This window comes from Chiloscyllium plagiosum, chromosome 4, assembly GCF_004010195.1.
Source record: "Chiloscyllium plagiosum isolate BGI_BamShark_2017 chromosome 4, ASM401019v2, whole genome shotgun sequence".
In the NCBI taxonomy this organism is placed as follows: domain Eukaryota; kingdom Metazoa; phylum Chordata; class Chondrichthyes; order Orectolobiformes; family Hemiscylliidae; genus Chiloscyllium; species Chiloscyllium plagiosum.
The window spans coordinates 95,395,680-95,419,819 of NC_057713.1; the positions used below are offsets into that span (position 1 = coordinate 95,395,680).

At 40.7% G+C, this 24,140-nt stretch overlaps 1 protein-coding gene across 2 annotated transcripts in view; it reads left to right on the forward strand.

Annotated features, from left to right (window-relative positions):
- znf516 (zinc finger protein 516) overlaps positions 1-24,140 on the forward strand; it is a 126,841-nt gene that overhangs the window by 42,823 nt on the left and 59,878 nt on the right. For both annotated transcript variants that reach the window (XM_043688637.1, XM_043688636.1), the window contains exon 2: positions 13,794-15,843. In XM_043688637.1, coding sequence (XP_043544572.1) covers positions 13,905-15,843 — 1,939 coding nt within the window. In that variant the 5' untranslated portion in view covers positions 13,794-13,904. The remainder of the gene's footprint in view (positions 1-13,793; positions 15,844-24,140) is intronic.

A 24,140-nucleotide genomic window follows, 5' to 3' on the forward strand; every position in this document is an offset into this window, starting at 1 on the left:
AGGACTGCATGTTCTCCCCATGTCCAGGTGCGCTGGTTTTCTCCCACAGTCCAAAGATGTGCAGGTTGGGTGGAGTGGCCGTGCCAAAAATTTCCCCGTAGTTCCAGGTTAGGTGGGTTAGCCATGGTAAAAACCCCATGTAGGGTTAGAGGGTGGGTCTGGTTGGGATGCTCTTCAGAGGGTCTGTGCACACTTAATGGCTTCTTTTTGCACTGTAGGGATTCTATGATTCTTAGATTTGGAGTGGGGTTTGAATCCACTTGTTTAGATTTTGACATTATCAGCTAATTTATGATAAAATAGAATATTGGCCTTTGCTCATTGAGCAGAGAGTTGCAAACAGTAAGCGAAGAGAATAGCCTAGGTCCCTGATCACAGCCAAGAGGTAGAGAGCCAACCATCGTAATTTACCAGGTAGAGTATTAAATCTCACTCATTTAATTGCTATCCGCAATTACATGAAGCATACAGTTACATGAAGCATACAGTTAAGAAATAAGTTAATCAGCCCAACTAATCTATGCTGGTATCTATGCACCACATGAGCTTCCTACCACTTTAACTCATCTAATCATATAATCTTCAACTTCTATTCTTTTTGCTATTCTGACTACCCTGTAAATGTATCCATCCTCGTCATCTGAACTACTCCACGTGATAGCATGTTTCACTTTCTCCCCATACTCTAGGTAAAGATCTCCTCCTCAGTTCATGACTGGATTTATCAGTGACTGTTTCTTGTGTGGTAAGATTGATATCACTACAAAATAGAAAGAGGTGGAGTTAACAATTGAGCAACAGGTCAAATGTGAATCAAAAATCAAGCATTCATTTAGTATCAACTTTATCTCTAAGGAACAACAGTTCAATAGTATGTTCAATTCCAGAGTAAACTAGGAACTGATCCCATTTTACTGTCTATGAGGTAAAGCAAACTGCAGTGTAAAGTCTGGGGAAGATTTAGAATGATGTTGTATCTTTACCATATGCAGGTACAATACAGTTATTCAGAAATAGGCCTTAACGTGCACAATAATGTTAGCAACATGGTGCTTTACCCGAAGAAAACAAACACCATTTTATGTAAGGTAGAGTTCAGCTGAGGAGATTCTTCTTCAATTCTCTGCAGTAAAGCAGATCTGACACAGAACATATTCACCTCCACCACATGTAGGACAAGCAGGCCAATCCTGAATCCATCCCAGCTAAAACAGGGACTAAATCTCATGCTGTTGGTACCAATCTGACTGTACGTCTGTCGAGTTGAGTTGCTGTAGCAACATGCACTTTTGCACACTTATACTTGTGCATGGTGTAACCAGGAGCCGTGGATAGTGATAGTAGAAACTAGTTTTTTTTTCCATCACTTGGAGAAAAGAACAGTTACCCCAGTTGCTTGTTAAAGCAACAGGAACGAAAAGCAATGCAAACTGGGAAACCCGAAGGTGTTAAATTAAGTTAAAAGGACCTAATTCAGATTTGTCCCAATTCTTCATTCTTGCAGCTTCTATGCCTGAAATAGGGAGTTGGTTAGCTCATTGGCTGGATAGATGGTTTACAAGGCAGAGTAGCGCAAACAGGGTAGGTTCAATTCCTGCCCTGACTGAGGTTACCATGAAGGATTCTCGTCCTCAACCCCTCCCCTCACCTGAGGAATAGTGATGCTCAGGTGAAACGACCATCAGTTAATCCCTCTTTAATGAGAGAGCAATCTTTGGCCTGATAAGATTATGGCAACTATTCCTTTTTATCCCTGAACTGTGGAAGAGCAGAGAATCAAATTCAATCTGGGGACAGGGCACAAATCTTGGGGCTGGCTATAGGCTTCCAAGTAATAGTCTTTTGTGAATAAAGAGTATGTGCAGCAATCTCACGTGAGTATAAAGCATGGCCCTTAATGATTGTTTCAAGCCAAACACTTTCACCTCGGTGTCAGGCTTTTGTCTGGTCAAGTACAGCTCAAAATCTAAGCTGATATCCTCCTGATGTAATGTGGAAGTATTGCACTGCTGAAGATGCTACTTTTTAGCAGACATGTTAACCCAAGACCCCCTCTCCACCTCTGGTGGTTGTAGAAAATCCTGTTTTGAAAAAGAGCAGTGATTTTTGTTCCAGGGTTTAGGAAAATCTGTATGTGTCAAACAGCATCACAAAAAATCATCACTGGTCATTATCATGTTGCTGTTTGTGGGACCATACTATGCGTAAATTTGATGCCACATTTCACACACGACAATAATGACTGGACTTCAAGACTGCCCTGGAGTGTATCGAGGTTGCAAAAAATGCACTGCATAACTGCAAGCCTTTTTTTTTCAATCTCCATTTTTGTTTAGTACAGAATATAACCCCTTTATTGTTTTGTGTATATGAACATGTGTCTATAATCTCATATGTGTGCACCACCTGATGTTAATATTTTCATCTTATTGTGAATGTTGTGGGATGCTCATGTCAGTCGGTACTCACATTAACTTGCACTTGACAGGAGTGTTCGATTCTCTGGTGTTTTATGCTTTTCCAAAAATGTTTCTTCCCCCTCCAAAAACAATTCTGTTTGGAATGCTGAAGTATCCCAGCCGTGTGCAGGTTCCAAAGGCAAACGAGCACATGCCTACCCTGTATTTACTAAAGGTCCTTTTTAAATGATGGCCATTTGTTCTCCCTCTGGCGTCAGTACTGACATGATGAAAGTCTGAGTTTTTCAAAGACGCTGGGCCTTCACAAAAATATCTGTTTTCGGGCCTGAAAACACTCCATGGTCTAAATGTTATGTCAGGAGTTCCTGGATTTAAGGATATATCTTTAAAATATTTCAGTTTTTTTTGTTAATTCAAGAAAAGCATTTTACATTTGGATTATCCTAATTTGGGAATAACGATTTACCTCACATATAACAGATCAGTGTTTTATCTTTCCTTTTTGCTGAACAGATTCTTGGACACTGCAGACTAACATAATAGCTATTGTTCCACTATTTATGTATTCTGAATAGTATATTGATTGGTTACTTTCCTATGTTTGTCTGAATTCCTTAATCTGTAGAGACACATGACTAGTTTGTAACTGAGATAGTGGACTGCCACTAACAATAGTCAGAAATCTCTTAAACTAACCACCAAGGAGACATACAATACCCGCATAAATGCAGTGTTGCTGCTCATTTTGCACCAGTTTTCAAGCCACTCTTGAACTCTTCAATTCCCAATACAAGATACACAGTCTGTCTTTGAATGTCGACAGAAGAAAACACATCTATAAACCCATGCCTAGTCTGCCAAATATTCCAGCGCTATATATGTTGAAAGAGGAACTCTGGAGTGCATATATTTTCAAATGTTGTTACATACCTCTGGAGAAGGTGACACTTGAACCTGTGACTTCTGTCTCAGAGGTAGGGACACTATCACCATGTCACCCTTAAAGTTTGCATTTATAGATACCTTATTATCAATTTGTTCAGATTACACACCTCTGGAGCAGATAGGATTTGAACACAGGCCTCCTAATTTAGAGGTAAGGACATTACCACTGAAGCATAAGAGTCCCCAGGATGCTGGAATATGTTGAGCACTTCTCAGCAGCTGGCAGCTACCTATCTCAAAAGTCTGCCGTCGCTGAGGAGAACCTATACCAGCTAGGTTGTCCCAACTCAGACTTTGAGAAACTATGGCATTCAGTATTTGACAACAAAGACCTCCACAGGCCAACAAACATCTAATATTCAGAATATCTGTCATCACTGCACTCCTGTCCAATGGTGACACCTAGTCTGTGTATTAGCAACACATACGAGCTTTCAAGAAATGCCTTTGGCTCCTGCAATGTCTTTGTCACATTCTCTGCATTCGATTGGATGGTTGTTAGAAAATGCTACTGTCCTTCTTGAAGTCTGATGTACACGTATTTAGGCAAAACTGTAAAATCGGTTTCAGTAGACTGATATCATGTTCAGATAATGAAAATCATCAGCTCTTGATTTACCATTTCTAAATTGCCAACATTCCAGGGCAAGACAAAGTAAATACTACAAAGGCAGTTTGAAGCACTATTTGTTCATGGTATTAATAACTGGGAGAAGTATGTTACCAATTGTTCAGGATGTCACTAATTTGTCCATTAAGCTGCATTATACTTTGAATCATAACTCTTTATTGATGAGGCAAGTCAATGGCAGAGAAGGAAAGAAATGGAAACAAATCCTGCACTCTAGTACCACCAGCTTATGGGACCCGTTGCCCCTTGTGACCAAAGATCTACCGGCCCACCCTGAGCAGACATCATCCTTGAATCAGAAAACATCCACCGATGAAAACATACCTTGATTTTAATATTCCCATTCTTCAGTGTAATTCCCTCCATGATCTTGCCCATCCTCATCTATATAAACTCATAAACTCCTCCAGTCCCACCAGCCGCTGAGATTGAGCAGTTGTTTAATTCTGGTCTTTTGTGGAGCCACAGTTTTTTTTTTTGCTGAGCCATTGGCCACTGTGCCTTCAGTTGCCTGGGTGCTAAATTCCAGAATTTGTCCCTGCTCCTTACTTCACTGCCCTTTAAGATGCTCCTTAAAATTTACCACTTTAACTGAGCTGTTGGTCACCTCTCTGACTATCTCCTCAAATGGCTCAATATCAAACCTATAGTTGTAGCATGCTTGTGAAGTGTCTTGGGATATATAAACATTCAAATTGTTGTACGAATGCAAGTTGTTGCTGTTGTTCAGGATACTGTTTTGGTCAAACATAGAGCTGAGAGAAAGAAAATACTATCTTGGGGACTGTGAACATTGTCAAGCACAAATATGTCACTATTTGGGCAAAAAACAGGTTAATTTCTCCTGTGTTCTGGCCAATATTTATATCTTAGCCAGCGTCGCCACTGATACTCAGTAGCAGCGGTGCGTACTATCTACAAGATGCCCTGAAGAAATTCTCTAAAGATCCTTAGACAGCACTTCTCAAACCCATGACTACTCCCATCTAGAAGGACAAGGGCTGCAGTTATGGAACACCATCACCTGCAAGTTAGTTCCGAGCCAATCACCATCCTGACTTGGAAATATATCGCTGTGTCAAAACCCTGGAACTCCCTCCAGTGTGAGTCAACCTACAGCATGTGGACTACAGCAGTTCAAGAAAGCAGCTGACCACCACCACTTTTGAGGGCAACTGGAGATAGGCACTAAATGCTGACCAGCCAGTAATGCCCATGTCCTACAAGTGAATAAAATGAAATATAATGAGACTATATACACAGCATCATTGGTAGCTGTGTCTTCAGCTGTCTGGGCCTCGCATTCTAGAATACCTTCCCTTCAACACTCTTTTTCATTTTTCTTCTTTAACATACTCCTTAAAATGTCCCTCTTTGACCAAGTATTTTGTTGTCTGCCCTAATATCCCCTTGTGTGGCTCAGTGCCATACTTCGTCTCCTGCAAAGTGCCTTACAACATTTCATTACAGTACGTTATTAAAATAGAAGTTATTTTTGTGAAAGGTACTAGAAAAATCAAATCTAATTAAATAACTAGTAAAAGAATAAAACACTTCAAGGAACAAAGTCTCTATATACCAATCCCTTATCCATCTTTTCTGTTCATACCTATCTCAGTTAAATGAGTAACATATGTTATTGAATTGCAAAAATCATGATTTATTAATTTAAGTCTTGCATGGCCTAACTATATATAACCAAAGTGTGAAATCCTTTTTGCAAGAGTTTTGTACAAACGAGAGAGTCATCCGGTAACCAATTCAGAATCTCGGTCTGTGGCTTTTCAGCAAGTGCTCTTACCTAAATAGGGTGGGAATGCTCAAGCTTAGTGATTTTTATTTTGGTGATGAACAATTATCCATGTTTTATTGGCATTGTATTTAGATGAATAATCAGCTTTTCAAGATCTCAGTGTTGCACTGCAATTTGTTCATTGCAATGAAGCAAATTACATTAGTAAGCTACTACTGCCATATGCATAGTACAGCTTCCAGGAGAAAAGGACTGAGCCCAGAACTGGAAACAATACTCCGGCTAAGGCTGAACCAATGTTTTATACAATCTCAGCCTAACTTCCTTGTGTTTGTACCCTCTTAATAAACCACAGGATACTGTATGCTTTATTAATCGAAGAATGTCTATAGTGGAGGTAGAGGCTATTCGGTCTGTTGAAACTGCACTGACTCTCCACAGAACATCACACCCAGACCAACTGCCCTCTGATCCATGGTTACCCCCATTTCCCATGGCAAATCTACCCACCCTGCACATCTTTGGACTGTGGGAGGAAACTGGTGTGTCTGTGGAAACCCACACAGACACAAGGAGAATGTGCAAACTCTGCACAGACTCAAGTCAAGCAAGGCTGGAATTGAACCTGGGCCCCTGGTAATTTGAGACAATAATGCTAACCACTATGCTATTAACCATTCACCAACAACTCTCTTAATCCGTCCTGTTACCTCCAATGACATATGTACATATACAGCCAGGTTCCTGTGCCCTGGCACCCCTTTAACACTATGTCTTTGATTTGACCTTGCTGCTCATGGTCTTCCTACCATAATTGAATGGCTTCACGTTTCTCCAGACTGAACTTTATCTGTCACCTGTCCACCCATTTCATCAACTTGTCTATGTCCTTTTTTTGTACTTGGACTCCCTGAGTGAACTGTAACACACATCATTTCCTGTATTTCTGATTATCAGAGAATGGGGATGGTGAAAAATATGGAGTATGGAAATGCAAAAGGTTGTCCTTTTGTGCCAGAGTTAATCTGTGGAATGAATAGGATTGTCTTGATGAAGCATGCAGGTAGAAAAGCTGTTAGTGGGAGGACCTCAGGAGACACCATGGTTTGACATAACTGAATTTTGAACACTCAAACCCATTTCTGCTCTGACTTTTGCAGATTTGTACTTTGTTCAGGGTTACTGAAATGTGATCGCTAAATTAAACAACCGTACAAGATATTTGACTGCGTTCCTCTGTGAGTCTTTATGAATTTTCTCATGCACTTTGATGCTGTTTACCTTATTAAGAATACACCCTGCCATCGTCTGCTATTTTGTGCTTAGCAGCAGTGGAAGTGTTTGGGGCCAAATCTTCTGGAGTTCATGCCATATTTTAATCATATTTAAAATCCAGCTCCACACCACTCTCAGGAGCTGAGTTGCACAATTTCAAGGAAACATTTCAGAATGTGATTCCTTTCATTAAATAGCTTCACAAGCAATTTTAACTATTTTGCGGCTATCTGGTGCAGAATTGAATTTATATGCTTAAACCAGTATTTACCTTCAAGTGAATGGCTTGTTACATCCTTTAGGAAATTGTCTGCTAATGATTTAAAGGTTCAAGAGGTGCTGAAAAAGCCTCTTGTTTTTGGCCAAATCCTGATCACTATTGACTGGGTGACTGAAGCATTTAGTGGCATTAAAAAAACACTTCTGCTCAATTAGTTTCCAGCCAAAAGGCTTTAATTTATCAGCAGCGGCTTGAGAATATAATCACACAGAGGTATGCTGGTATTTAAGGAAGTAAAGCTAATTTGGTAATAGCAGCCTGTAAGGTTACACTGGCCTATTACTTTGGAGAAAAACAAACCACATGTTTTTGCTAGCTAACTTAATTTTAATGTTTTATGATATGGTTCTAGTACCTCTTGGAGTTGGCAGAGTTTGGGAGTTAGAAGAGTTAGGGGACATGGAGCGAGATTATATAAAGAACCTATTGATCAATTGCAAGCCATGACAAAAAAGGGCTTGACATATATTTTCTCAAATGCCATTTCTTACCATGTGTATGATATTAAGTTGAATATAGGATGAATACATGAGAACGGGTTATATAAACAGTGCTAGTGCTGCCAGCTTTGTTTTATGCTTTTTAGTACATCTGAACTCATAATGATCATGTTGCATATTTCAGCACCATAAATAAAGGGACTTTATTTCCATGTGGAATCAATTAGCAGCTCAAGGAATGACTTCTCTTTTGCTCTGGAAGATGTCCAGATTGGATGTTTATGTTGTAATCTTGTGATCATATAGCTTTTGCTTACCATGCAGGACAGTCTTCAAGTGCGGTTATTTAGGTTGATGTAATATCCCATGTTCCTTCAAGGAATGCATATATTTTTCTTAGGAAACTATTCTGAATGACTTTTAAGAGAAATAATGACTCTGTACTATATCTTGTATCCTGTATATTGTTCTTGATCTGTATCGTGCTAAATGTTTTATTTTAAGTTGCTTCATACTGATCTTAAGGCAGAAAGCAAGGTGTGCATTTATATTTTATTAGCTGAAGCAGCACTTCTATAACTACATGGTTCCTGTGAGGGATGCAAGAATGACCTAAGGTGACTTCCTTTAATTTCCTATCTCCCTTTCTGATAACATGTCATAGAAGCCCTCTTCTGGCTTAGGGATATAATTGTTAAATGAGCATCTGATCACAACCCACTACACAGTTTAAAAGAAGTATCAAACAGACCCAAATTTCAGTCTTCCCAAAGTACCTACTTAGGGAGAGTTCGCTCTAGTCATTATATATTGTTCAATGTCACCACAGCCTTAGTGGGTTCATTAGCATTTCCTTACTTATTCTCTGGCTTTCTTCAAAACACGCTCAGTCTACATCTGAATGTAGTCCACCCAATTGACTTCTGGTTTTGTCCTCAATATTTGCTTAAGTTGTTGCCAGGGCAAGGCTGTTGGGTTTGATTTCCAATTGGCTATTTTTCTCTCACTACCTGTAGTTTGCAATGCATTTGATTGCTGAACTCCTACTATTGATCTAATCCACTTATAGGCCTTTGTATCTATCCAGTTATTTATTATGAATATTGTAGATGAACATAGTTTAAAAATGATGTGGAGGAGCCGGTTTTGGACTGGGGTGGACAAAGTTTAAAAATCACACAACATCAGGTTATAGTCCAACAGGTTTATTTGGAAGCACTAGCTTTCTGAGTGCTGCTCCTTCATCAGGGAGCTGTGGAGCAGGACCATAAGACACAGAATTTGTAGAAAACGATTACAATGTCATACAACTGAAATGATATACTGAACAAACCTAGATTGCTATTAACTCTTTCACCTTTTAGACTGGGTTGCAGGTTTCGGTTTATTAATATGTAAATCGCAGAACTTTAAGTCACATCTAGAGATCTCAGTTCAGACATCTCAGCTTAGACAATATTTGCTGAGTTACATGGTACCTGCCACATATATGGTACACCGTGTACGCGGCAAGTACTCATGTGACTCGGCCAATGTTGTCTATCTCATATGCTGCAGGCAAGGATGCCCCAAGGCACAGTACATTGGTGAGACCAAGCAGACACTGCGGCAACAAATGAATGGACACCGCGCAACAATTGCCAGACAGGGATGTTCCCTCCCAATTGGGGAACATCTCAGCGGTTAGAGACACTCGACCTCCGATCTTCGGGTGACCATCCTCCAAGGCTGACTTTGGGATACACAGCCATGCAGAATGGCCAAGCTGAGGCTGATAGCCAAGTTCGGTACACATGAGGATGGCCTCAACCGGGATCTTGGGTTCATTGTCACTCTACAGGTGACCCCCAATACACTATACACTCTCTCTCTCTCTCTCACTCTCTCTCTCTCTCTCACTCACACACTCACACACTCTTACCTACTCACACACTCACGCAGACCTCTTTCATACACACACACAAAACCACCCCTCACACACACCCTCTCACAAGCTTATACTTCATCACACTCACACACACACACTTTACCAAGCATGTACGCATACAAACACACACTGTCTCACGCGCACTCACACGCATGCACTCACTCTCTCTTTCTCTCTCTCTCCCCACAGGGACGCATGTATGAGGTGAATTTGCATTTGCAGATACATTCTATTTTGCTCAAAAGGTGCACAATCTGCAGGCAGTCAATTCATGTAACATTTTATAAATTCCACTTTGGAAATAGAAGCAGTCTGACTCAAGATTGAGATACAGACAGACTCTAGCCTCACGCCTTTAATGCATTGTCTGAGCTGTGATGTCATTTTTAAAAATAAAACCTTAAGTTATGTCGAGAATGTGACTTAAAAGGAGTCCTGCGATTTGCATAATAATGGACTGAAACCTGCAACCCATTCTAAAAGATGAAAGACTTAAACAGCAATCTCGGCTTGTTCAATATATCATTTCAGTTGCATGACACTGTAATTGTTTGCTGTGTCCTATGATCCTGTTCCACAGCTACCTGATGAAGGATCAGTACTCCGAAAGCTAGTGCTTCCAAATAAATCTGTTGGACTATAACCTGGGTTGTGTGATTTTTAACATAGTTTAAAAAGACTAATGTCATCAAATGCTTCAGTATTGCTTGTACTTTAGAGGCACATCTGTAGAATGCAACTAGCATTGAATACAGTAGGTGAGAAATTTAGACACAATTTGTCAAATGTTGCTGGAATAACTTTGGAGGTCAAGAGATTTCACTGAACTTTCTCTTGTCTTTTTTTACATTTAGCTGTTAAACTCTCAGGGACTATTGAATATGGAGAGAGTCCATGACAATGTTAGTCGTGTTGAGTTGTTGAATTAAACATCTTTCTTGCAGACGTTATTGAGTGACCTCTTATCTCCAATTCCCCAGCCCCCAGATTCTCACCACTGGATTCCTGCCACATAAGTCCTCATTGCTGCAGTCAAAAATATTGAACAATCTCTTCATTACTTGATTGCATGAACTCTGACTTTCTAGTGGCGCTTTTCCCCTATATGTCTCCCACTTTTTTTTACAGGAGAAAACAAATAAACTGAGATACAGAGGAATCTCTATATCCTCATACCAGAATTACAACAGTTAATATTTAGATGCAGCCAGTGATTTTGAAGTGAAATAGAATATTGTTGTTTATTGCAAGGAATTGAGTCTAAAAGTAAGGAGACTTTGCTTCTGCTGTACTGGGAAATGGTGAAAGTACTATGTAGAGTTTTGATGACCTTAATAAAGAAAAGATATAATTACAATAGAAGCAGTTCAGAAAAGGTACACTAGGACTGATTCCTAGGATGAACAGGTTATCTTGCAAGGAAAGGTTTGACAAGTTGGCCCTATATCCATTGGAGTTTGGAGATTGAAAAATAACCTTATTGAAACATCAGATCCTGAGGAGATATGATATCATAATCTGAAAGTATCATTTCATTTATGGGAGAGATTAGAACACCGTGGGTCGGCACGGTGGCTCAGTGGTTAGCACTGCTGCTTCACTGCGCCAGGGTCCCAGGTTCAATTCCAGCCTCGGGCAGCTGTCTGTGTGGAGTTTTCTCCCCGTGTCTGTGTGGGTTTTCTCCAGTTGCTCTGGTAACCTCCCACAGTCCAAAGATGTGCAGGTTAGGTGAATTGGCCATGCTAAATTGCCCATAGTGCTAGGTGCTAGTCAGAGGGAAATGGGTCTGGATGGGTTACTCTTCAGAGGGATAGTGTGGGCTGGTTGGGCTGAAGGACCTGTTTCAGCATTGTCAAGAATCTAATCTAATCAAACTAAACTCATAGATTAAAAATAAGATGTCTCCTGATGGAGATGGCAAGAATTGTTTTTTTCTCTCAGAGGATTGCAAGTCTCTGGAATTCAGTTCCACAGAGTACAGTAGAGGAAAAGACATTGAATATTTTTAAGGCAGAGGCTAATTGAGGCTTGACTACCAAATGAGTCAAAGCACGTTGAAGTTGGCAATAAAGTGGAGGTGAGGTCATAGACTTATTGTATGGTGGAACAGTCTCAAGGGCTGAATGGCTTACTTCTGCTCCTAATTCATATATTCATGTGTTGATAGCTGCTGAAAGTAAATGCACTTTTGTGAGTTGTCCCAACAGTTTTACTCCTGGCTTTTTCTTGCAACAGTGAAATTAAATCTTTCATTCCTGGGTTAGGAACCTCCAAGGCAATGCTGGGGACTGTCGGCAAAGTTACCACTGAGCCTGTAGTTGAATCTTACCCCATGAGGAGTGGAATATTTGTTCTCCCAGGTTTATTCTCTGCCAGTCCCTTGAACTGAGAAGGATGCTTGCCACAGAGAATATCCCTCAGTAAGAACCTGTGCGTGGAGTCTTTTAAAGTCAGGAGGCTATGGCGTTGCAGCTACCACACATGCGTTCAAACTGACAGCGACTGTGCCTCTCTTACTGCCTGCTATAGGCATATTGGAAACATGTGCAGGTTGATGATTAACTTTCATGACTGTTTATGAACATACCTTCCATGGTCACCAAGTCCAACTGGCCTGTTTTTGTATTGTAAACACTTTTTACTGTGGTCAGATTGTATATGTAAATAAATGAACATGTTATTAAAATTTTTTTTGTAAATGTGGGAAGGCAGGTATTCCATAAATTTACTTGTTGCTTTCCCCAACAATGGGAATCTGTGAAACAAGAAGCAGTAATTGTACAATTGCTGCAAACATGCTTTTTCCTAATAGTTGTTCGGCTGCTTTAATTTGCCTGGTTTCTTGTATATTTTGTTTTCAAGTACTATTCACACTCTAGCCACTCTTCCTTTCCCACCAATGGTACTGATTGTTTAAAAGAACATAACAAATAGGAGCAGGAGTAACCCATTTGAGCCTGCTCCATCATTCAGTAAGATTCTGGATCTAGGTACCTTGTACCTAAGATGATGTCGTAAGTGGCATAAACTTTTCACTGTACTCATTTATGTACATGGGACTATAAAGCTAATTCAATTCAATTCTATCCAATTCTTCCTGTACTATTTCTGTATCACTGAATTCCCTTAGTGTCCAAGCATCCATTGGGGCCAAGATTGTGGTGCTGGAAAAGCACAGCAGGTCGTGCAGCATCTGAGGACTGGAAAAATTGATGTTTTGGCAAAAGCCCTTCATCATGAATCTCCAGCATCTGCAGTACTCACTTTCGCCTAAGTATCCATTGGTGTCTACCTTAAACATACTCAACAGTTGAAAAGCCACCACTCTCTAGAGAAAGAATATCAAGGATTTACAACCTCTAAGTGAAAACAAATCTCTCCAATCTCAGTCATGACTGGCCAATCCCTGTGATTAGACTGTGATTTCAGCCGGGGGAAACATTTTATCAGTATCTAACTTTGTCAAGGCGCTGAACGTTTTCAATGATTCAATTAGATCTCCTCTTGTTCCTCTAAACTGCAGGGAGTATATGTCTAAACTACTCAATCATTGCCATTGGATCATCGCCTCATTCTCAGAATCAATCTAGTGAATGTTCTTTGCAGTCCTGTATCCTTCCTGAGGTAAAGTGACCAAAACTTAGCTAGCAGTACAGATGTGGTCTCCCTAATGCTGTGTGCAATTGTAGCAGACTTTTTTTATTCATATTCCAATTGCTTTTTGCCAAAACTAACATGTCATTTTCCTTCTTAATTGCCTGTTGTACTAACATGGTAACTTACTGCGATTGCTGAGTATTGTGTTACAAACTCGAGCAGGTCATCTAAGCATCGACACAGGGAATGGCAGAAGGCTCGGTTGGTGATGGACAGGGCCATAACAATCCAAGGGTGATCGTGTTTTATTAATGTCCACATGAAAGCTCTCCCAATAATTGATCGCTATCAGCAGGAAACCCGGCCCAAATTTCCTCCTCATTGCTTGTTTCCTAAATATTTCTTCTTAATATATTGCATTTTACATATTCTCCAAGTATTATAAGCACAGAACTTTGGTAAGAATTTTGTGAAACCATGTTCAGTGATGATGCCTGAAATCTTTTTTGTTCTTCTCAATTTTAGGCTTCGACACCTCCTTAGAATGATAGATTCAACTGATGAGTCCACTTGCTGAAGAAACAGAACCTTTTGACAGCTGAGTACATCTCTATTGATGGGACTCAAAGGAGTTAAATGGTGTTGTTGATAAGATCAATGGGTTCGCAGGAACAAACAGGGGAGGAAGAGCCTTGCCAAATGGCTATGATGGCGCCCCCAAGCAGGCGTTTGAGGAACAGGCCAGTTGTGAAGGATCAAAAAGAGAATGTAGATACAGAGCTTCGGGAAGACAGAGAGGCAGAAAACTTTAGCGGATTACATCATGCCCAATGCAATGGAGATGACGGAGATGAGAAGAAGGCTGAAAAATTTACTTGCCGCATTTGTGAAAAGAGCTTCACTTTCCTTAGTGTGCTGTCAGTTCACATGCGAACCCATACTGGTGAAAAGCCTTACAAGTGTCCATATTGTGACCACAGAGCTTCTCAGAAAGGGAATCTTAAAATACATATCCGGACTCACAAAATCAGAGACTTGAGTGAGGGGAACAAAACAAGTTTGAGAGAGCAACAGCCCAATGAGTTCAATGCTTTGGAGAGTGTTAATATTCCCACCAGCTCTGCACAGAGCACCTCATCTCACAGCCTGGCACAGAATGGATTAACAAAGGCGGAAAATGGCAAGATTGTTCTAAGGCGGCTTAAGAAAGAGAAGGAAGTTCCGCTAAATGCCAGTGAGAGTGCCTTCGCATTCCAATGTTCAAGCTGTAAAGGAAGGTTTGAGAAGCAGGACCAATTGGATCAGCATGTACAACTACTGCACAAGTCATACAAATGCAAACTATGTGAGTATGTCACGCTAAGAGACGACGAATTGCTTAGCCATATAGAAAAAGTTCACATTACCATGGAGAAGCCAAATAATGAAGGTGAGAGTGACAGGGTCGAACAGCCAGCCAGTGAGTTCATGTGCGAAACATGCCATCAGACCTTCAACCAGTCCTGGTTTTTAAAGGCCCACATGAAGAAACATAATGGCTCCTTTGAATATAGTTGTCATGTCTGTGGACGCAAGTTCAAGGAACGCTGGTTCCTCAAGAACCATATGAAGGTGCATGCCACGAGGAGCAGAAACAGAAACAAAGTCAGTAAAGCTGACTCTGAGGGTTTAGTCACCATTAACGATGTGGTACAAGAAGACAGAATGAGCATTACGTGCTCACAGTATCAAATCTGTATGAAATGTGGTTACTTGTTCCCAAGCAGAGAAAGCTTAAAAGAACACGAGAAGTTGCATATTAGAACATTTGAGGAGTGCACTGAAGAACGGGTAAAGACTGTAAGGGAGGCAGTGATGAATGGCACCACCAAAAACTGCACAAAGGACAGTTTCCTCAGGTCTCTGAACTTGAGACCATCTGTGTCAGTGGATACTTTTACAAGTCGCTTGTTTGCTAAGGGCATTGCTGAACTGGACCCTGTGAGTAGCTATCAAGCTTGGCAGTTGGTCACAAAGGGAAAAGTCGTAGAACTCACTGGGTCGGACAAAGGTGTTCCAGAGGCAGATATCATGTGTGATAAAGAAAAGGGAGCATACACTTTCACTGATACTGAGAAGCGCAAACGGGAACAAGACACTCATAACAGCAGCTGTCCAAAGAAACGCAATAGGACAAATAGTACACAAGAGAAAGAGAGTCCGTTAGCCAGCTCTGGGGAAAGCAACAATGGCGCAGATATCAGACCCACATTACGTCATGGGAAGAGATCTTCACAGAATAAAAGTACAGAGTGTTTGGAATGTGGGAAAGCATTCCGGACCTATCATCAGGTGGTGCTGCATTCCAGAGTGCATAGAAAGAACAGGGGCAGATGTGAAGGTGGACAGGGTGGCCAGGATGTAAAGCCTGGTTCCACAAGTGAAGCAGACTCGACTTCAACCAGCCGGCCCAGTACTCCGGGCTCGACTTCAGCCCCAGAAGATGCACCAGGGTTGGAAGGGGAAGACGTCGACAGCCCTGAAGAGGGTATAGAGATGCAATCAGTTAGTCATGCACAGGCACAATCAGAAAGAGGTAAGCAACTACCAATGGCGTCCCAGTGGGTTATTGATGGATGTTTGCACATCCTATTGGAAGGGTACATACATCTACCATTAGAAGAAAGTATGTTTGGGTTAAAGTGGTGTTCTGATAGGACTTCTCATCTGATCAGTTACAATCCATTTCATTTCTATCTGGCCTCACACTCAGCACCCTGGATGTAATTGAGCTCAGCAAAAACTTGCTGTCCATTTTCTAGCTCACATCCAGTCCTGTTCAACAAATGCCCCTGTGAATGCAGAATCAAGTAACACTTGCACTTTAAAGTTTCCATCCTTTTTTGCAAATCCTTCCATGGCCTTTTCAGGCTCTATCTCCATAACTCCATGCAGTTCCACAACCCTCTGATTAGAGACAAAAAAAAACTGCAGATGCTGGAATCCAAAGTAGACAAACAGGAGGCTGGAAGAACACAGCAAGCCAGGCAGCATCAGGAGGTGGGGAAGTAAACGTTTTGGGTATTCATCTTTCTTCTGTCCTGAGAAAGGGTTAAAACCCGAAACATTGACTTCTCCACCCTCTGATGCTGCCTGGCCTGCTGTGTTCTTCCAAGCCTCCTGTTTGTCCACAATACTCTGAGATTTCTGTACTCCTCATGTTCTAGCTTCTTGAACATGCCTGATTTTCTTGCTCTAACCATATGCCCTCAGCTGTATAGGTCTCTAGGTTCTAGAGTTTCTTTCCTATAGCTCTGTGGGCTTTGTTTTTAAGATGACCCTTTAAATGTACTTCTGTGACCATCTGCCCTGATGGCTTCTTTATGTTTCAGTCGAAAGAGAAGAGGACAGAAGAGGCAGATGCAGCTGAATGACCAGTCCCAGTCTAGCTGACAGAGAAATTCATGTCAGGGTAAAGAAGACCAAAGAATATAGGTTAAGAAGTCAGATTATGGTGGGGAAGATAGGGTCCATCCTTGCATTAGAGGACTCTAATGAAATAATGCATGACTGAATTTCTAAATTTGCAGACAATACAAAACTTGTGAGGACAACAATTCTAAGGAGGACTGTAGTAAATTTCTGGAGGACATGAGGAACTCTGTACAATGTGATAATAATTGGCAAATTCATTTCAATTTTGCTATGTGTGAGGTAACAAAATCTAAGATCACATGATATTTGGAAAATAGGGGATTTGAAATGGAATTGAAGACCCACTGGGATTGGGGGTACAAATTCACAAAATCATGAAAAAGAGTGAAACGGGTTAATAAGACTGTCAGAAAAAAAGAAACAAGCACTATTTCTAGAAGAATAGAATTGAGAGGTAGAGGAGTTATGCTAAACTTGTGCAGAACCTTGGATGAACGCTTGGAAATAGTATAGTTGTGTTCAATGTAATGTGAAAATCAATATAGAGACACTGCAGTGGGTGAATAATGATTTACTAGAATGTAACCAGAACTCTGAGGTTATAAGTACCTTGAAATGACATTATTACAATCTGCAAGCATGCAGCTGGATCAGAATGGGCAATATTAGTTGCCTATCCACCCTAATCTACCTAATCTAAATGAGATGGATTTTACACCTACCCGATCACATTGGTTGCATCTAAAAGTTTAAGTCATGCACTTTGGCAGGAGGAACAGAAGAGCTGAATATTACTTGGAGTCAGAGTAGTCTGCGTTACAGAAAAAGTTTTGCTGTTTTATCTCATGCTGACAAATCTTCTCCACCACCCTTTCCATCCTGCCTGTCCTTTTGAAAGGATTCCCCTCAATATTTAGATTCCAGCTTTGATCACTTTGTAACCATTTCTCCATAAGATTATACACATATTAAATTGTATTTGTGCCATTAACATATTTATTTTCTTCCGAATCCAACGTGCATTTAAGAGCTACTAATTTTGCATTTTAGCCATTTTTCCCCTTTCATCCTATTTTTTATTTATGCTTGTACACTCTGTTCCTTCCTGTCTCAGTCTGGGTATCATTATTGAAATAGTTGCCTTGCAATGCTGCTATAAAAAAACTATTTTAATCAATGTGTACAGTCATATTGTAGAGCATTGGGTCTTGACCCCAGGGCTTCTGGCCCTGTTTGCTTTGTAGCGTATGTATCCCCTCTTCAGAATTGTCCTTCCCTCTAATCAGTTTAAAGTTCTCATTACAGCCCTAGTTATTAGTCGCAAGGACACTAGTCCCAGCACAGTCCAAGTGAAGCCTGGCCCATTCTGGGCTCCCTTCTGCCCAGAACTGTTGCCAGTGCTCCATGAATTGAAGCACATTCCTCCCACATTGATCTTAAAGCCAAAAATTCATAATGTGCCAAAAAATAAATCACCCAGTCTCCCCTCTGGTTCTTCTGGCAATCATCTTTAATTTGTGTTCACCGGTTACCGATTCTCCTGCCAGTGGTAACAGTTTCTCCTTATTTATTCTATCAAAACCCTTCATTTATCAAACTGATTCATGTCCAGAACAATTTAGAGAAGCAGCATGGCACAGTGCAGTAGTGATTGTGACAAGTTGGGCATCATTTAGAACATATTATTGCATTTCCTTTCTAATCTTCTTCATTGTGACATAAAACATGATGACAGTTTGCAACATGAAGGTACATGAAAAGTAAGTGCACTGCACTTTGTCAATAAATATATTCACAAAGGTTACAGGCACTGATGTGTCATTAACAAGCTAAGTTACAAAAGCAAATGTTAAAATCTAGCTGCTTGTAACACATCTGTCAGTTATCGCTTGCTGTTATTAACTTCTGGGGTTTAGTCCATGCTTTTTTCAGCAGTGCAATCAAACATTTAAATTTAACTCTGATTTTTTCATAAATCATTACTTCAGTCAAATTCAGATACTGTAATATTGCTGAAACGCATTTTCAGTTCTGATGAGGGCCAAGGACTTAAATGCAGTTTAATATATCAGTCAGTTCTCCGTCCCCACCCATACTAGTGTATTTCATTGTAGAGCGACTATTATCACTGTACTAATCTCATTTTTAAATCTCAATATCAGCCTAATAAGATGTATTAATACAGCTTTGACATGAATCCATTCTTGCTGAATTTATAAAACTCTTTGAATTCTTAAAAGGGAAGTTTCTGCTACAGCAATTGGAATTGAGCTGATTTTAGATGAAGAGTGAACAAATTGACAATTGGGGGAAAGATATTGCCAAACAGTACTGTAGATTAAAGAAAGAATTTGCATTTGAATAGCACCTTCCATATCCCAATGTGTCTTACCACCAATGAAGTATGTTTGCAGTTTGTTCTCTGATGTAATGCAGGGACAGTGACAGCCAATAAGCACACAGCAAGCTCCCACAACCAGCAATCTGTTGTGTGTGATTGGCTGCCATATTTCTCAAAGTGATTGCACCTTAAGACCTTCAGGCATAGAAGCAAAAGTAGACCATTCAACCCATATGGTCGTTCAATGAGATAATGGCTGATCTGATAATCCTCAATTCCACTCTTCTGCTTTATCCTCATAACTCTTAATTATCTTAATCATGAGAACTCTTTGTATCTTAGCCTTGAAAAGCTTATCAACCCTCTTTGATAAATAATTCCACAGATTCATCACCCTGTAAGAGAAGAAATTTCTCCTCATCTTGGGGCAGCAGCATGGCTCAGTAGTCAGCACTGTTGCTTCACAACGCCAGGGACCCAGGTTTGATTCCACCCTCAGGCAACTGTCTGTGTGGAGTTTGCACTATCTCCCCATGTCTGCATGGCTTTCTTTCTGCTGACCAAAGATGTGCAGATTGAATGGATTGGCCATGGGAAATTGCCCCATAGTGTTGAGGGATGTGCAGGGTGGATGAATTCGTCATGGGAAATGTAGGGTAGGAGATGGGTTTGGGTAGGATGCTCTTCAAAGGGTCAGCGTACACTCGATGGGTTGAATGGTCTGCCTCCACACTGTAGTGATCCTATGATTATATTGCTGTCTTAAATAGGTGAACCTCCACTCTGAGATTGTGCCCATTGGGGCCAGGGTGTATGTTTGTGTGTGTATGTATGCGTGTGTGTGTAGGCACCTACATCTGCTCTCTCCTCAAAAACCTATTCACCGGACTTGGAGAGAAGAATATCCAGAAGAAGAAAGAGGTGATCACCTTATTGGGATTGTATTATAGAGCCCCTAATAGTCAGCGGGAAATTGAGAAACAAATTTGTAAGGAGATCTCAATTTTCTCTAAGAATAATAGGGTGGTTATGGTAGGAGATTTTAACTTTCCAAACATAGACTGGGACTGCCATAGTGTTAAGGGTTTAAATGGAGAGGAATTTGTTAAGTGTGTACAAGAAAATTTTCTGATTCAGTATGTGGATGTACCTACTAGAGAAGGTGCAAAACGTGACCTATTCTTGGGAAATAAGGCAGGGCAGGTGACTGAGGTGTCAGTGGGGGAGCACTTTGGGGCCAACAACCATAATTCTATTAGTTTTAAAATAGTGATGGAAAAGGATAGATCGGATCTAAAAGTTGATGTTCTAAATTGGAGGAAGGCTAATTTTGATGGTATTAGGCAAGAACTTTCAAAAGTTGATTGGAGGCAGACATTCGCAGGTAAAGGGTTGGCTGGATAATGGGAAGCTTTCAACAAGGAGATAACCAGAATTCAGAGACAGTATATTCCTGTTAGGGTGAAAAGAAAGGCTGGTAGCTGTAGGAAATGCTGAATGACCAGAGAAATTGAAGGTTTAGTTAAGAAAAAGAAGGAAGCATTTGTCAGCTATAGACAGGAGAGATGGAGTGAATCCTGAGAAGAGTATAAAGGCAGTAAGAGTACGCTTAAGAGGGAAATCCGGAAGGCAAAAAGGGAACATGAGATAGTTTGGGCAAATAGAGCTAAGGAGAATCCAAAGGGTTTTTACAAATACATTAAGGACAAAAGGGTAACTAGGGAGAGAATAGAGCCCCTTAAAAGATTAGCTTTGTGTGGAGCCACTGGAAATGGGGGAGATAGTAAATGAGTATTTTGCATCAGTATTTACTGTGGAAAAGGATATGGAAGATATAGACTGTAGGGAAATAGATGGTGACTTCTTGAAAAATGTTCATATTACAGAAGAGAAAGTACTGGATGTCTTGAAATGCATAAAGGTAGATAAATCCCCAGGACCTGATCAGGTGTACTCTAGAACTCTGTGGGAAGTTAGGGAAGTGATTGCTGGACCGCTTGCTGAGATATTTGTATCATCGATAGTCACAGGTGAGATACCAGAAGACTGGAGGTTGGCTAATGTGGTGCCATTATTTAAGAAAGATGGTAAGGACAAGCCAGAGAACTATAGACTGGCGAGCCTGACATCAGTAGTGTGCAAATTGTTTGAGGAAATCCTGAGGGACAGGATGTACATGTATTTGGAAAGGCAAGGACTGATTAGGGATAGTTAACATGGCTTTGTGCGTGGGAAATCATGAGTTTTTGAAGAAGTAACAAAGAGGATTGATGAGGGCAGAGAGGTAGATGTGATCTTTATAGACTTCAGTAAGGCATTTGACAAGGTTCCCCATGGGAGTCTGGTTAGAAAGGTTAGATCTCATAGAATACAGAGAGAACTAGCCATTTGGATACAGAACTGGCTCAAAGGTAGAAGACAGAGTGTGGTGGTGGAGGGTTGTTTTTCAGACTGGAGGCCTGTGACCAGTGGAGTGCCACAAGGATCAGTGCTGGGTCCACTACTTTTCATCATTTATATAAATTACTTGAATGTGAGGATAAGAGGCTTAGTTAATAAGTTTGCAGATGACACCAAAGTTGGAGGTATAGTGGGCATCGAAGAAGGTTACCTCAGATTACAACGGGACCTTGATCAGATGGGCCAATGGGCTGAGGAGTGGAGATGGAGTTTAATTTAGATAAATGTGAAATGCTTCATTTTGGAAAAGCAAATCTTAGCAGGACTTATCCATTAAATGGTAAGATCCTTCAGAGCATTGCTGTACAAAGAGTCCTTGGAGTGTAGGTTAATAGTTCCTTGAAAGTAAAGTCCCAGTTAGATAGGATAGTGAAGGAGGCATTTGGTATGCTTTCCTTTATTGGTCAGAGTATTGAGTACAGGAGTTGGGAGGTCGTGTTGCGACTGTACAGGACATTGGTTAGGGCCTGTTGGAATATTGTGTGCAATTCTGGTCTCCTTCCTATTAGAAGGATGTTGTGAAACTTGAAAGGGTTCAGAGAAGATTTGCAAGGATGTTGCCAGGGTTGGAGGATTTGAGCTATGGGGAAAGGCTGAATAGGCTGGGGCTGTTTTCCCTGGAGCATTGGAGGCAAGGGGTGACCTTATAGAGGTTTATAAAATCACGAGGGGCATAGATAGGATAAATAGACAAAGTCTTTTCCCTGGTGTAGGGGAGTCCAGAACTCTAGGGCATAGGTTTAGTGTGAGAGGGAAAGATCTACAAGAGACCTAAGGGGCAACCTTTTCATGCAGAGGGTGGTATGTGTATGGAATGAGCTGGTCAGAGGAAGTGGTGGAAACTGATACAATTACAACATTTAAAAGGCATCTGGATGGTTATATGAGAAGGAAGGGCTAGGTGCTGACAGGTGGGACTAGATTTGGTTGAGATATTTGGTCAGCATGGACGAGTTGGACTGAAGGGCCTGTTTTCGTGCTGTACGTCTCTATGACTCTATGACAAGCAACCTGCTTCTGGACCTCACTCCCAATTGAAGTCCATGGAAGCTAACTCAGAGTGTGCACCACCAGCAGTGAATCAAGATCAATGTTAATTCAATCCTATTCCCATATCCTCCTCAGGTGAAGAGGATTTGGGACATAGTCTGTCTCCTTGTATCTCTTCCGTTCTCAACCAAAAGGCAAAAAAAAATTTAGTAGTCAGCTTGAAAGCTCAGAACTTTTTAAAGGCCAGTTTTGACCATTATTAATTTATTAAAATTCTTGCCAAACCAAGCCTTACTTTTGTGAAAATGTCTTACTGGGCCATCCAGGTAAGAGATAGTTTGAAATACAATCCGACACTCCCCATGAAAAACATTGGGACAATCCTGGTGTATAAATTCCCAGTTTTACTGAAAAGCAGTTTAATTTTGATAGAAATTGACTCTGTTTCCCACTGCACTGCTCTGCTTTCATGTTTGTGGTACATTCGTGGTGAGCCATTGACAGTGATCGCCTTTCCTGGTCTGCTGTTTCCGTTTCTGACTTTCTTTCTATGTGCACCATTGGTTAGATTTCCCTTTCCTCCTCACTTTATAAATATCGGCTGCAAAGTCATCCGTTTGCATTTCTTTTAATTATGAAATACTACAGACTGTTTACAGCAGACCATTTCTCAGCTGGTTGTGTCAATTTTGTTTTCCACGTGGGCTCTTCCCATCTCTCTCTGTGTCTAACCCCATCTATACCTTTCTCCCCCTTGAGTTTATCAAGCTTCCTCTTGCATACATCAATACTGTTCACCTCAATCACTCCCTGCGGTAGCAAATTCCAAATTTTAACCACTCTCAGTGAAGTGGTTCTTCCCTATTTGATTTATTGGTGGCTGTCATATATTCATTCTGATCTCGCCTGTTGAGATATCCCATCTCCAACTATGAAAGTAAAAAGTGCCCCAGTCTGTTGACATATTTCTGACAGATAAGACTGTAAGATGTTGGTGCAGAAATAGGCTATTCAGCTTGTCAAATCTGTCCTGTCATTCTGTGAGTTCGTTGCTAATTTGCTGATGTTCGACTCCACTTTCCTGCCTTTTTCCCACAACCTTTGATTCCCTTTACGGATTAAAAATCTGTCTATCACAGCCTTGAAAATATTTAACGACCCAATTTATCAATGTAAGAATTTCCACAAATTCACAATTGTCTAGAGAATAAATTGCACTTAATCTCTGTCCTAACTGGGTGACCCCTTACTTTGAAATGCGGTCTCTAATCCTAGACTCCACCAGAGGAGAAAATAGCTTCTGTGCACTGACCCTGTCAAGCCCCCTTGTATGTATGTATGAATCATACATGTTTCAATAAGGTTCTTCAAAGCTCTCATTCTTCAAAGCTCCAGTGAGTACAAACCCGAGCTCCTCAACTTCTCGTAAGAAAATCCCTCCATACCCAAGATCAACTTAAAAACCTTTTCTGGACTACCTCCAGTTCCAGTGTATCATTTGTTAGATAAGGGGACGAAGAATGTTCACAGTATTCCACGTGTGGTCTAACTAGTTTTAGGTGTTACCTTGCAGTTCAAGTTTCAAACTAAAAAATCTTTTTGCGTCTTCTCTCGTGCCTCTAGTCTTGAAATGAAAAGTCTTTGACAAACAGGATTAAGGAAAATCC